The 15,351-nt window shown below is 43.1% G+C and overlaps 1 protein-coding gene across 3 annotated transcripts in view; it reads right to left on the reverse strand.

Moving 5' to 3' along the window:
* The window catches only part of MTG1 (mitochondrial ribosome associated GTPase 1), a 201,555-nt gene that overhangs the window by 171,904 nt on the left and 14,300 nt on the right, over window positions 1–15,351 (reverse strand). For all 3 annotated transcript variants that reach the window (XM_078642757.1, XM_078642758.1, XM_078642759.1), the window contains exon 2: window positions 5,839–5,964. In XM_078642757.1, coding sequence (XP_078498883.1) covers window positions 5,839–5,941 — 103 coding nt within the window. In that variant the 5' untranslated portion in view covers window positions 5,942–5,964. The remainder of the gene's footprint in view (window positions 1–5,838; window positions 5,965–15,351) is intronic.

Here is a 15,351-nt window from a genome sequence, read left to right on the forward strand (position 1 = left end):
ACTGTCTGTCTATGATTGTATGTCTCTCTGCTATGAGATTATTGTCCAATTAAATTTTAGCTAGAATACGACATTCGAAACGTCACTCACGTGACGTGGAGGCTCCCTGACCTACCGTTTTCATTAGCCCCCGGACCCGCCGGTTTCATCAGCCCACTGCCCACGCTCCCCAGCTGACTGAAAAGTGTTTCACTCAGAAAACTTGCTAAACCAGAATAGGGAACGACCTGACACCTCCTCTCAGTGAGCCCAGTGGGCGGACTCTCCTTCATTGGTGCTCTGAGACGATATCACGAGCCAATCGCATGGGGGCGCGGCCCTGAGCTGCCTATGGTAGGCAGAGGCGCCAGATAGGCTCTGCCCTCTTGCTCCGTGCCCTCCACTGACAGAGCAGAGGGAGTCTGGTGAACAGGTCCTAAGGTGTGTGAGCCCCTGTTGTGCCATGGTGCCTCTTACCTCTGTGACGGTGTAGTCGCTTCTGGCCTGCGCTGCACAGACTGCTCTCCGACAGACACATGGGTGCTAGTCTGGCTATTTTATGATGCCATTGTGCACTTTACTCTTGTAAGTAAATATGGAATAAACCGTTTTTTCCACATCAGTTCTCCATTTATTTAATTGTAAAAGTGGGTTCCAGAAAAAAGTAAAAACTTAATAGATTGTTTTTAAATAACATTGGGATTGCCTGTATATTTTGCACGTGCGTGTCCATTTATTGAGGGTATTGTTTCTTTGTTGATCCTGGTTTGAACATACTCCAGTTAGAGGCACAGAGTAAGGGGAAGCCTGTGTAGGTTGGCCAGCAGAGATTACTCCAGTATCATGGTCTGCAATGTGCCGCTCACCAGAGAGCGCGGGAACCTACTATTTTAATTATTAACCGCCCGGGAAGATTTTCTTTAAGCAAAAAGTAAGGGGACGGTTTTTGCTAAAATAAAAAAGTGTGGGCATGTCGTGATCCACAGATCACGCCCACTTCGACCTCTGGACGCAACTACACCCAAACTTCTAGCGGGGAGGAGGGATGAGGTTGGAGGATGGAATGACTATAATACTTCGAACTATGGGGGCAAAGCCTTCTTGAGAACTATAGTGTAAATGACTTGCAGGAGCTCCTTTCACTTGTAATGGCACTCAGCACCAGCCGGTGATTGGTTAAAAGAAAGGATAGTTGGCTAATAGAAAGGAGAATCGTTTTAAAGCTCCCTGCTAATCTAAATGATGTTTTCACCTTTACAAGCTCACTTCCCCAAGCCCACAGAGCCTTTGGTGTAATCAATCATATTCAAGGCAGCAGGGCGTGGAGCCGGTGAGCAGCGCTGACGCGGGCTCCTCCGGAGAAAAAAAACATCATCTCTCTTAACACCAGACCTGCTGAGGATGGCCATGTCAACTTTAACTTATTAGACTTTTTACTCGGCCGGACGTATTGATCCTTCGCTACACCGATGTGGCCCATAATGCTGGATAATGTTATTGATGAGCCATCAGTCGTGCGGAAAAGTGTGCGCCTTGCAGCTCTCCCTGAACCGCAATTCCACAAAAGCCCTATCCGCGGACAATAATGGAGGGAAGGTGGAAGATGCAAGCGCAGTACTCAGGGTAGGCCTCATTTGGACCGTGATGGATTAATCAAGGGCATATGCTCTCTAGCAAAGAGATATACAGATACGGCTCTCCAGTAGAGCCATTTATTTATAAAATAATTATGAATGAACACCACGCCGCGAGAGCACCGGCCGCGGCAGTAATTCCCTGCAGTCCCGGGCTGCGGCGCTGAAAACGGGGCAGATGAGGGATAGGCTCCCTCCGAATTGAAAATAAATAGCGGGGTGGGCACCCGCTTAGGAATTAAAAATATAATGCGCCCGCGCAATAAAAACAATCACATACGCGGTGGACCACGCCATGAACACCACCATGTTTCGCCGAGGTCAAGCAGAAATGGTTTGGAGAAACGCCCCGTCATTTTCAGACTGGGGGGCGTGTTTTTCTTTCTCTCCTCTTCCCATTGGCTGGAATGTAAACAACAGGCGTGTTTTGACTTGTTGTTTACATTCCAGCCAATGGGAAGACACGAGAAAGAAGCGAAAAAACACACCCCTCGATCCGAAAAAGACGGGGCTTAAATTGACAAACAAACCTCTTCTCCACTGGCTGGCTGACGTTTAGGAAGCCAGCCAATGGAGAAGAGGGGCGGGTTTAAGCCCCACTACTAGAAACATAATATCTCGCCAGCGAGCCTGCGCAAGCGCAGCCTACACTAGCCGACACCTAAAAACCACTACCTTGGAACTCAATTCCTGCACTACAGCACGATCAAGGAGCATTATTTTATAGTCCCATTAAATACAACATAATTAACATATCTATCTATTTATGGATCATGCTAACAATATATTCAGCAGTGGCTTTGAAATCTAATTTGTTTCTTTATTTACACTAAGCTACAATTAGAAGTGTGTGCATGTTGAAAACACATTTGGTTTTTCATTCTAACCAGTCTCTTAGGTTGCTCTTCAAACATTTACCAACAATACAAGTACTAGTGTCTGAAAGAACACATTTTTTATCTAAAACCTCTAGTAAAAATGTCAATTTCACTGAAAACGTGTGGCTGTTTTTATTTTTAGCTCTTCTCTACAGTAAGCTCCAGCTCGGTGTTACCAAAGACCTATTGAATAAAATACGATACATTTGGGGTTACTTACTAAAGATTAGCACGGCAGAATTGTGATGTGAAATCATGCAAAGCATTGTGCTGATTTACTATTATAAAAAGCTAAAGGCAACATTAAAAATTAAGACGCTTCCCTTGAATGCCGACACAATCTTTCAGGCCTAGGTATGCTCAGACGTGAGTCCCTTGACTGATTTGCATATGGCCTCGTCTGAACTGGGGTGGCAGAGTGGGCTAAAGAACGGTGATGGATTAAACCCAGATCTGTTGACTGGGTGTGAGTGTTTGATTGGTTCAGATGCTCCGTCCATCACCACCCCCTTTTCTACCACTTTGTTTGCCATAAGTTGGCAGGGTATGCTCAGACGTGAGTCCCTTGCTCACTTTGCCACTGGATTCAAGCAAGCCGGCCGAAAGACGGCTGAAATGCCAGAAACCGGTCCCCGGAAGCTTGTTTCCGGGACAGGGAAGGCATGGCTTGGCAGTTTGGGCTGGACTGTTCCCATGAGGCACAGGGTCAGACTGATTTGCATATGGCCATGTCTAAACTGGGGTGGCAGAGTGGGCTAAAGAACGGTGATGGATTAAACCCAGATCTGTTGACTGGGTGTGAGTGTTTGATTGGTTCAGATGCTCCGTCCATCACCACCCCCTTTTGTACCACTTTGTTCGCCATAAGTTGGCAGGGTATGCTCAGACATGAGTACCTTGCTCACTTTGCCACTGGATTCAAGCAAGCCGGGCTGAAGACGGCTGAAATGCCAGAAACCGGTCCCCGGAAGCTTGTTTCCGGTCCAGGGAAGGCATGGCTTGGCAGTTCGGGCTGGACTGTTCCCATGAGGCACAGGGTCAGACTGATTTGCATACGGCCATGTCTGAACTGGGGTGGCAGAGTGGGCTAAAGAACGGTGATGGATTAAACCCAGATCTGTTGACTGGATGTGAGTGTTTGATTGGTTCAGATGCTCCGTCCATCACCACCCCTTTTGTACCACATCATTTTATAGTCCCATTAAATACAACATAATTAACATATCTATCTATTTATGGGTCATGCTAACAGTATATTCAGCAGTGGCTGTGAAATCTAATTTGTTTCTTTATTTACACTAAGCTAGAAGTGTGTGCATGTTGAAAACACATTTGTTTTTTCATTCTAACCAGTCTCTTAGGTTGCTCTTCAAACATTTACCAACTATACATGTACTAGTGTCTGAAAGAACACATTTTTTATCTAAAACCACAAGTAAAAATGTCAATTTCACTGAAAACGTGTGGCTGTTTTTATTTTTAGCTCTTCTCTACAGTAAGCTCCAGCTCGGTGTTACCAAAGACCTATTGAATAAAATACGATACATTTGGGGTTACTTACTAAAGATTAGCACGGCAGTTACTATTATAAAAAGCTAACGCCAAAACTGAAAATTAAGACGCTTCCCTTGAATGCCGACACAATCTTTCAGGCCTAGGTAATCACTAAAAAGTGGGCATTGTGACAGCCCCTTGATCATGATTAGATGGCTTTCTTGTCTATGGAAGTTCAACGCTCCTGATTCTATGGCGTTCCTCCGCAGTCTAGTTTCTGACTGGAGGAGTTGTATCCTTCAATTGCTCACATAAAGGAACTATTTATTTAATTTGTTTTTATGCTTCATGAGAGTGCATGTTTTTCCTTGTTCTCTCCTTCATTCAGCGATTACCCCTCATATCCCTCAGCCATGTTCTCTATTGTGTGCTTCTTCTCTTCCTCCAAGCTTGTCTGTTACTTCTCTGCCTCTCCCTGGACAACTGGCTGGTTTTATTTATTTTTCACAATTTTCTTTTATGTAAGGACCAAGCAGTAGCAAAGTAATTTCAGGCTGCGTGCTTCTGTTTTTGTGGCTCCAGCATCTTTTTCTTGTTTTTAATTTACCTTTGTAAAATGGCAGTTGGCCATCTTATTACAGCAGATTAAAATTGGCAATATTACCACTGGTGAGTGACTATGCATGTCCAGACATGGAAGCAGTCACTCAGTGCCTTGTTTGCATCAGAAAAAACATTCTAAGATTGCAATCTATGCGCACATATAGTCATGCACTGATCGCCATTTTGCCATTTTTAATTTACCATTCCAAGATGGCAGCCAACATGGAATTTTTCTTTCTTAAAGTAGAGAATCCCTTTCCAATGTTGCCGGCATGCAGGCACATGAGTCATCATGCACTGGCAACCATTTTGCCTTCCGGCAGAAGCCAATGCCATTGCAACTAGTGCTGGCAAAGACAAAAGGTCGCCACTCAACTTGAAACAGCTGCACCTATTGGCTTTGTCAATGTTTGTTTTATGAGTTGGCCTTGTGATTTAGAGGACTATGAAACAAAGAAAAACTAGTTCAAACTGACAGCTTCACGTGAAAACATTCATGTTTTCTAAGTTATCTGATGTTGCCAAGGAAGGAGGAGGCAAATTTGATGCAACTCTTCTCAGCAATTGTTAGGGTGCTCAGGAGCAGATGATGATCTGCGATCTGTTTTACTAGACCCCTTGCGGACATTTGTGAGTAGTTTGAAAACAATCTATGGTGCTCAACTGCATGTCGAGTGTTACTATTATTTGGTTTTGAAGGTTGTCATCTGAGCTGTACTAATGACACTAAACTGTGAAGGCACTTAAGACTTTCAGCAGGGTCTCCTTCGGCCTCAGAGTATTTTTCACTATTTAGGTAGCAGTGCACCAAGTAGCAAACAGCTTTGCTGTCTTTCACTACATGATTTAGGGGGGAAGGAGGCTGGCTATGTTCAAAGGATTTTGGACAAGCCTACTCAGGCTGGAGATTGATGGATCGAGTTCAGTATGAAATTCTTTTGCAAAAGCCCTACATGTTTTACCTGACCAGCTAGTGATTTTAAAGTGAGGATTTGCTGCTACTGCCCTGGTGTCATGCAAACAGAATCAAATATATTTCCCCTGATACTTAGAGGATGCTCTTGACTGTCTATGACATTGTCTGCTAATTACTTCTGGGTGTCTCTCTGACAAAGACCTCCAGAGATATGTATGACACTAATGCAGGTGGCTCCTTCAAAGCCCCCACTACCCACAGGACCTTGATTTTTTTCCTATACAATACAAAACATTTGCTGTTAACATGGTACAAAAGGCAAACTCTCACTTACCTCTCGACATATGTCCTGGGAACCAGTGTGCCATGTTCCGGCCTGCAAAGTTAAATATTTCCCTAAACTCCCCTGCCTGACGCAGGAGCTGTTGTAGACGCATCACTTAGGGTAACTGAGAGAAACCTAAAGTGAAGAGAACGACAAAAAACAGAAATCAATCAAACAAGAAATCAAAGTTTGCAAAACCTGCTGCCAGAGGCAATAAAGAGAACTATAATGTAAAACCGCATATAGGGCCATATGTATGAAGGTACCGATTTACGATTCTGAAATAGCGATTTTTAAGAAATCGCTATTTCAGAATCGCAAATTGTTATGTAGGTACAAATTCGCTTTTTTTTAGCGAATTCTTAGTATTCCTTAATTGCGATTAGCAAATTGCGAATCGCAATAAAGGAATACTTTCCCATTCATTTCTATGGGCCAGGAGACCCATAGGAATGAATGAGAAGGTATTCTCAATTTTGCGATTCGCAATTTGAAAATCGCAAATTGAGAATAATTTCAAGGGTGCAGGGGTGTCCAAAGGACACCCAGATGCACCCCTGAAATATGCATGGGTGCACATGTAGCGCCCATACATGCCCTAAGGGCATGTATGTGCGTAACATGGCACTTTGAAAAATGCTGAAATGTGCATTTTTCAAGGAAATTGCAACTTACCACCAACTAGAAGTTGGTGGTAATTTGCGATTCCTTAAGGGCATTTTGCAAATTTTTTTGGTTCATACATTACAATTAAGGAATCGCAAAATTTGCGATTCTTTAAATGCAATTGCAAAATAAGGAATCACAAATTTTGCAATTCCTTATTTTGCACCAGATTTTACTCCATACATATCATTTTGCTAATTCGCATTCGCAAAGGCCGAAATTCAAGTGCTTTATTAGGTTGGTACATGTTAAAAAAAATCTCCAAACAGTATCTCCTCGTTATCAGTGACTGCCATTCAAAATGTCGCATTTCACATCAGAGGGTATTAAAAGTCAGTCGAAATATGCCATCTTGACATCATTTTGAAAAAAAAAAACATCAGATGGGAGAGGAAGGCAGTGACATATGTGAACCCACAGGTGATTAGAGATTTCCGATACTGGATTTTTCACTAATGATGGATGGTGAATGAAGTTTTCAACCATGACATATGACAGCAAGTACGCACTAATTACCAAGCAGTACCTGAAGAGATTTGTGAAGGCTGCTTAACCTACTTTAGAATCAGCAACTTCACCCATAAAGCATCAGTTATGGTTCCAAGAAAATATAAATTGTTCTATGTAAAAGTACCTTGCATATCTTGGAAAACAGGAAAGGAATGAGAACCATACGCGTTACTTCCTACTGCAAAATAGACTCTATTTCTCCTGGACAGTAGGTATTTTGCCTTCTATAAAACAGCCTCCATGTTCCACAGTCAGTCCGTTTGCTCACTGAAAACTTTCTTCTAGCAACAGGTTTAAGAAACAAAAAAGATTTTCCTGTTTTTTGTTTGTTTTTTAAAGCAGTAGTCCCAGCAAAGAAATGACAGATCTCTCTAGGGAATGTTTTGCTGAATGGTTTGGAAAAAACACATTTGGAAGGATGGAGATCGTATTCACATGGAAAATCTAAAACATCTTGGGTTAATAGATCTACATTTGTTCCAAGCACAACTTCAAAGTGATAAAAGCATTTTTTTCTTGAGCTCATTTTCATTTTATATCTATAGAAAAGGTTCATGACTACCACTTCACGCATATACTATCTCGTTCCCACTGGGCGCATGGAGATAGTATTTTCATTCTGCCTTCCTTTAAAGCCTAGGGACCTAAAATCGACTTTGGACCAGACAGTAAAGAAACAGTAGATGGCCTTCACTGCAGGAGAGAGATGTATGTATGTATGTATGTATTGGTACTCTTTTATAGCGCATGTCTGTCACCCAACGGGTATCCTGGCGCTTTGACTAAAAGGAACCTGCTTCGCACCATTGCTGACTTAAAGGAGCTAGTGTATCCCAGCCTTAGGAAAAAGATGTGTTTTTAGATTTTTCTTAAAAGAATTGAGATCGTTCATGCTTCTCAATCCTAGTGGAAGAGCATTCCATAACCTGGCTGCCGTAAAGCTGAAAGATCGGCCGCCCAGTCGCGATCTCAAAACTTTAGGCACCACAGCAAGGTAGGCAGAAGCCGAATGAAGGGATCTGGACGGAGTATACCAATGAAACATATTCTGTAGTGGCACTGGGCCTTGTCCATGGAGGGCCCTAAATACAATACATAAAGATTTAAAATCAATCCGCTGAAGGACCGGTAACCAATGAAGGTCCCTTAGTGCCTGGGATGAAGAGTCAAAACGGCGACGAGCCAACGCTAATTTAGCTGCAAGATTCTGCACCCGTTGCAGTTTTCCTGTCAAAGTAGATGGTGCTCCAAGGAAAAGGGCATTACAGTAGTCCAAACGACTTACAATAATGCTTCTCACCACCTCTGGCCTACTGTCCAAGGGAAGCATCGGAAGGACCTTCCTCAGCATTCGAAGTAGTGCCAAAAAAGTTACTCACTGTTTTGTTAACAGCTGCATCCAGTTGGAGGTTAGACCCAAACATCACTCCCAGATTACGGACCGAGGTGGCAGACACAGATGTGCTCTGGAAGGAAAGCGGCCAAAAGTCCGACGGGAGAGGTCTAGGGACGCGATCAGTAGTGCAGTGTAAGACTTCTGTCTTAGAGCTGTTAAACTGCAACGAATTCTGATTCAGCCAATCAGCAGTTGGGAGCATACATCGGTGGAAGGTGTCCAGCGTCACTGCTTCCTTGCCCTCAAGCGAGAAGACAAGTTGAGTGTCATCCGCGTAGTTAGTCACCGCTATGCCGAAAGATCTAATTAACGCAACCAGAGGCCGCAGATATAAATTAAAGAGGATAGGGCTGATGGCCGACCCTTGTGGGACCCCTTGCTCCACTTTCCTGATGTCAGATTTGAAAGGTGGCAATGACACTACCTGATGACGATTTCCAAGGTATGATGTCAGCCACTTCAGAGCAAGGCCTGTCACCCCCACTTCCTCTAGTCTTTTAATCAGAATTTCATGGCTGACTGTGTCGAACGCGGCCGACATATCGAGCAGCACTAAAAAGGCTGCTCTTCCATGGTCGGCTCGCGTCCTAAGATCGTCTAACACAGTCACCAGCGCTGATTCCGTTCCGTGAGCCGGTCTAAACCCGAATTGAACCTCATCCAGGCAGGACCCGGTCTCCAGATACTTCGACAGATGTTTTGTAACCCACTTTTCCAGAATTTTTATTGGAAACGGGAGCAAGGAAATAGGTCGATAGTTTGCTGGGCAAGCCGGGTCCAAGGTATCCTTTTTAAGAAGAGGGGAAACCACAGCTAATTTCCAGCAGTCTAGTACCCGTGCTGAAACCAGGGACTGATCACAAATGGCAAACAGCGGGGGGAAAAGTTCTTCCCGGAACAGCTTCCAGGGTTTATGTGGAAGCGGGTCCAAAGGTGATCCCGACGACACGCTGTGAGCCAAGGAAATAAATTCCTCAAAGGTGGGAGATGGAAAACAGTCCAACTTGGCAAAGCTGGGGATAATTTCTGTGATGGGCTCAGGGTGCAGTTCGTTACCTCTTGGAGGATTACCGCTGGATGTAACGCCAAGATTGTTCAGAATGTTTGCGATTTTATCCTCGAAGGCCTGCGCCAGTGAGTCACACAGAGACTGAGATGCGGGGATAACATTGGCCGCGGTAGCAGGGCATGACAGGTCCTTCACGATTTTAAACAAGGTCTGTGATTTGTTTACTGCCACCCGCAAAGACTCTTCCAGAAACCTGGCCTTCGCACTTTTGATCTGTGCTTTATAGATGGACAGGGCCTGTTTGTAGAGAGCCCGATCGGAGTCCGAGTAGTTCTTTCTCCAGGTACGCTCGGCCCGCTTACATTGGAGTTTAAGTTGGAACAACTCCTCGGAAAACCATGGCATAGCCGGAGTCGGCTGTTTCTGATTTTCCGTAAAGGGGCCATGGAGTCTAGTGAGGACACGATCCGTTGGTTGAGTCTTTCGTAGCTCAAGTCTACGTTTTCCTCTAGGGTGAAACCCTCGAAGAGTAGTAAAGGTAGAGGGGACTGACTCAGGAGTTTTGACCATTGTCTGGTACTCTTGACCCCACCTAGATTCCTATTTTTCCCCTGCCCCACCTTGGGCGTAAGGGAGAAAAGCACCAGCGCGTGATCTGCCCAGCATTGGGGCAGGATGTTACGTATATTTACGTACTCTGGATCTGCAAAAACTAGATCCAGTATATGGCCCTTCAGGCAGGTCTGGGTCAGGTCTGTAAGCGCAGTCTCTCCAGAGCCGCCTGACCAGAGATTAAAATCTCCCAGTACCATTAACCTTGAACGTGAGGTGGATAAATCAAGGATTAGCTCAATCAGCCCTGCCACAGCTGAGATAGGGCTAGATGGAGGTCTATAGCAGAGCAGACCAGTAAATAGAACGCCCCCCTGCCCATTCAGGGAGAAGGCTAGTAGTTCACACCCGGGAATGGTCTTGATGTCAATCAGGGATAGATCTATTGATTCTCTGAAAATCAAACCCAGTCCTCCTCCTCTAGCACCAATCCGAGGGATGTGCCTGATTTTATATCCGGAGGGGCAGGCCAATCCCAGCTCTACTGCACAGTCCGTGCTTGTCCATGTCTCTGTCATGAGTAGAATATCTAACTCATGGCAGTCGATCATGAAGGCAATATCTCCGTGATGCGAGCACAGCGATCTCACATTTAGAAGGCCACACCTAAACGAGTCTGTCTGCTTCTCCGCTGCCACTGCTAATCCTCTTAGCGGGGGAGTGGTGTTAATACCTAAGAGTTCATCTCGAGTATAGGTGATAGTCCCCTGAGATGGTAATCCAGGGAGACCGGCACCCGGCGCGTCTGTTGCGCGAACGGGCGCAAACGGGCTTACCTCTGGCGCCCCTACGGCGCACCCGCTGCGCGCCGTCGCTGCGCGCTTGTCTAGCAGCCATCTTAAGAGCCAAGGCCGATAGATCACGTGGGTCCTGGCAGGGCGAGTGGCTCTCCCTCACCCAAGATGGCGCTCCGTGAGGAAAATCCTTCCCCCAATCCAAAATGGCGCTCTGAAACCGGCGCGATGATTATGCAGTGCCCCCGAGTCCCTTCTACCCCACGAAGTGGTGGATAACTAATAGATGCAAAAATACGGTACAGAGATTAAGCACTGTTCACTTTATTTATTTTTTGTCATAAATTCCTAACTTCTACCATAAAAAACTACATTAGGCGAAAAAAGTAGGTTATTCAAACTGGAACTAAATCTAAAACTACTGTAACTTAACATTACATGCCTCTTTAGTAGTAATTGCAGATTAATGGCCCTAAGTGCATGCATACTTAACTCAAATCTAAATTTGAAACAGACTCATCATTGAATTAGCATATTTCAGCTGCACTTGCATGTTAAAAAGCTACATTAAATAGATCCTATCCAAAAGCAAAACATTTTTAATAATATCCACTCTCCAAGAAAATTTAGCCTTTTCTTTTAAACAGTGTTTTGAACAAATAAAGGGTTTTTAAGCACTCGATTGTCTGATATGATTTTAAAAAACTGCACCTGTAGAGGCCTTGGGTGCACAACTCAGACGCCTGAACAGCACTTATATTCTAATGATGTTAAATATAATTTCTTTGAAATATGCAGGTACTGTAGATGAATATCTAGTCTTAAACTTGATTGGTTCATGGGATACAACAAAATCCCCAGTCTCACTTGCCTAGTAAAGAACAAACAAGCATTTGCAAAGCAATAGGTCTCGCATTTGCAAGGGTTTCAGCTATTGGCATTGTAAACGACAATGCCTTTTTTATGTGTTTTTTTAGAACAGATAAAATTAAAGGCATTGTTATTTACAATCTCAATAGCTTAAACGCTTGCAAATGCGAGACCTAGTGCATTACAAATGTTGGATCTACGCCCCATGCAGCCTGCGATGTTGTCATGGCCATGAAACCAGTGAAAGTTAGGCACTGCTACAATTAAGGGCCAGATTACGATCTCGATAGGAAAGCCCTCCATAGGACTCTGATCCAGAGGGCTTTCCAAGTGAATCGCGCTGTGCAAGTCCGACCGAACGAGTACGATGCAGCTGTATGCTGAGGGACTCGGTTTCATCTGACTTCCATTGAACTCTATGGATGACTCCCATTGAACTCTATGGGAGCCCATGTACTAAAGCCGGGTCTGGTGGCTAAGCGGACTAATGCATCCACTGCAGGGGCCTGTGTTCTACCTCATGGTCACAGGTTCAAATACTAGCTGGTCCACTCAGTTTTTCATCCATCTGAGGTCGATAAAATGAGTACCATTGAGTTGGGTAAAAATAAACATCTGTTATTCAGTGCGAAGAGACCTTTGGGTGAATGTGCGCGTTACAAAAACACATGTTATGTCATGTAATGACACGTACACAGGCTCCCTTAGCAACAAGCATTTTCAATGCAATAGGTCTCGCATTAGAAAAGTTTGAGCTATTAGTATTATAAATGACAAATTTGTTATTTATGTGTTGGTTTTGAAAATAGCGAAACTAACAGTTTTGTCATTTACAATGCCAATAGTTTTAACTTTCGCAAATGTGACACCTATAGCATTTGTAATGCAATATGTGTTGTATTTACGTGACTTATATGTATTGATATTACAAATACCAATGTCTTAATTTTTTTTATAATTAATGCTTAAATAAAAGTTATTATAATTTATAATGGCAATAGCTTAAACGTTTGTAAATAACTTTTGTGAAGATTATGTTCAGTGTATTTTATTGTGACGAAAATCCAAGAACAGAAGTGAAATATTAACTTTTTTTGTGACATTTGTAATAAAGCTTGAAACATTGAGAGAACATATTTGAACCAGTTGTTGTTGAATGGTTGCACAGGTTGATGCTGTGGTGGTGCTGAGTGATATTGTGGTGGCGATGAGTGATGCTGTGGCGTTCAGTGATGCTGTGGTAGCGCATAGTGCTGTTGTGGTACCCCTGAGTGATGCTGTGGTGGTATGTTTTTGTTGTGTGTGAGGCGGATCGAAGTAAGGACAAAGGAGTAAGAGCAATTAATTGTTCTAACATGCACTTTTTTGGATGTGTGTTAAAATAAAAAGGCTTTAATTTCTTATGAACATTGCGCCAAGTTATTTCTATGTGCACAAATTTGCACACAACAGTAAACGCGACATAATTGTGTGCTTATTTAAAGCTGTGTTAGGGGTAAGAGGGCTAACATGGTGACCATGCTGAGGGGTGAGCATATTTATCGGTAGTTTTAGTATGAGGTTATTTTTTTCTTTCCAAAAATACACTTAAGCAAACAGTTGCTTTAACATTAAATACTTATTGTATGTATTAAAAACAGGCACAGAGGCATATTAATTTAACTGCGAAGGAACATGCAAGGCTTGTAAGTGCTCTAATGGTACCATTGGGTGTGAGAACGCAAAGTAAATGTGGGCAGTGGGCAGGTGGAAGCGTTTTTTTTTTGTGTGTGAGGCGAATAGAAGTAAGGACAGAGGAGTAAGAACAAATAATTTTTCGAACAAGCACTTTTGTTGATTTGTGCTACAATAAAAATCTGAAATTATTTATGGACATTGCGCTATTTTATTTGTATGTGCACACAAGAGTAAACGTTACATAATTGTGTGCTTATTTAAAGCTGTGTTGGGGGAGGAGGGCTAACATAGCGACCAGGCTGAGAGGAGGCTAAGGGTGTCACACAGCCCTGTTTACACAAAGTAGGTCGAGGTGTTTTGTAAATAACTATAATGCTTCTTAAGACACTACATTAACATATAATAGTCCTGCATTAACACGAGTTCCCTTTATTGTACTTCTGTCCTTTATTTAAAAGCACATTATATGGATAAAAAAAATTCCCCAAACAATACAAACTAATATAGTATCCTCGAAAAAGTACAGACTTTTGTTTAATCCAAAGCATTAGAATTCGGCGTAAAATAATTAATCTTAGAGGACAAACTTTAATTAAAGCAGATGTCTGTGTCTCTTTTTTTTCTCTCTCTTGTGCCTTGGGTTTGTTTCCTTTAAACACGTGAATTCCCCTAAACATTCATTAAGCAGGATGGCTCTATCTAGATTGCCCCTGTGGCGCCGGCTGTCTGTTTCCAGCGGAGAGGAAGGAGCTAAAGAAGCAGGATGCACGCGCTGTTTCAGAAAATGAGGTGTTACTGAAAGAGGAGGGCTCTGTTGGCCTGGTGGCACAGTGGCGCCTGTTGTCTGTTCTCAGCTAACAGTTGCTAATTAAGCATTGTAGCTGTGGAACTAAAACACTGACACCGAAATGTGCATTAAAAGAGTGTAAAACATTTATTTTAAAATGGTAGCCTAAACACACAATTTCTTTAACCTTGGAAGAATGCTCTAGGTAGAAAGCAGATACAAGTAAGGACGGGACAAACAGTGATTCATTTTTTTTTAACAGTAGTTACAGACATTGCATCATGTATTTTATTGGACAGATAGAAGGCAGAACTTTTGTTTTTGCTGTAAGCTACACGAACACTAGTTTACAATGCATCTTTTTGTTATTGTACGTGCTGCAGAGATGCCTCAGTGTGTTCCGGGTAATGTGCAATTGTATCAATTTTACCCCGAAGAATAAGCTTACAAGTAATTACTTGTGAAGCGTAGGAACGGACCAGAGTAGACACATTTTAATGTTTATGCTGTAGTTTGTAGAGCGTATCTGTATAAAGCTTAGCAACATGATTGAAAAGTAAGTGAATGAGAATTTTTTCAACAAAGCGCTTAACTGCGGTCATAATCGGCGCTTGCGTCTGTATTTTAACAGTTTGCGTTAGAGTTGATTCGTAGAATGAATGAAGGTGTAAAGAGGGGTATATCGTAAGAGCTGTTTTGTGTTCGTTTTGTGTGACGAGAGCATTTGTACAAAAGTAATAACAAGTTTACCTTTATAACAGGTACGTTTAAACGAGTTAAGCCAGCTGCCGTGTTTGAAAAAAATTTAAATTAAATGCCGGGACTGAAGAAGCTCCCTCACACCCGGACGAACAGTGATTAATGTAACAGAAAGTTAAATGAAATGTGTAACAGCGGCTAGGCTAAAAATTAAATGCGAGGTGAGAAGAAAGAAAGCGAAGAAAGCGGCCAGGCAAACAGGGGTGAGAGGGGGGGGGGAACGAGATAACACAGCGGCCGTGTGCGCCAAAAATTTAAATTAAATGCCGGGACTAAAGGAGGACTATGAAACGGGGATGAGAGGGGAGAGCGAGATAACACAGCGGCTGTGTGCGCCAAAAATGTAAATTAAATGCCAGGACTATGAAAACAGCGGAGGAGAGTTAAAACAGAAAACGTTACGTTAAATACGAAGTCAGAAGGAAGACAGTGTAACAGCGGCTAGGCTAATAATAAAGAAAGTGAAACTAAATGCGAACTACGAAGTTAAGCTAAATACGAA

This window comes from Lissotriton helveticus, chromosome 5_1, assembly GCF_964261635.1.
Source record: "Lissotriton helveticus chromosome 5_1, aLisHel1.1, whole genome shotgun sequence".
Taxonomy (NCBI): Eukaryota; Metazoa; Chordata; class Amphibia; order Caudata; family Salamandridae; genus Lissotriton; species Lissotriton helveticus.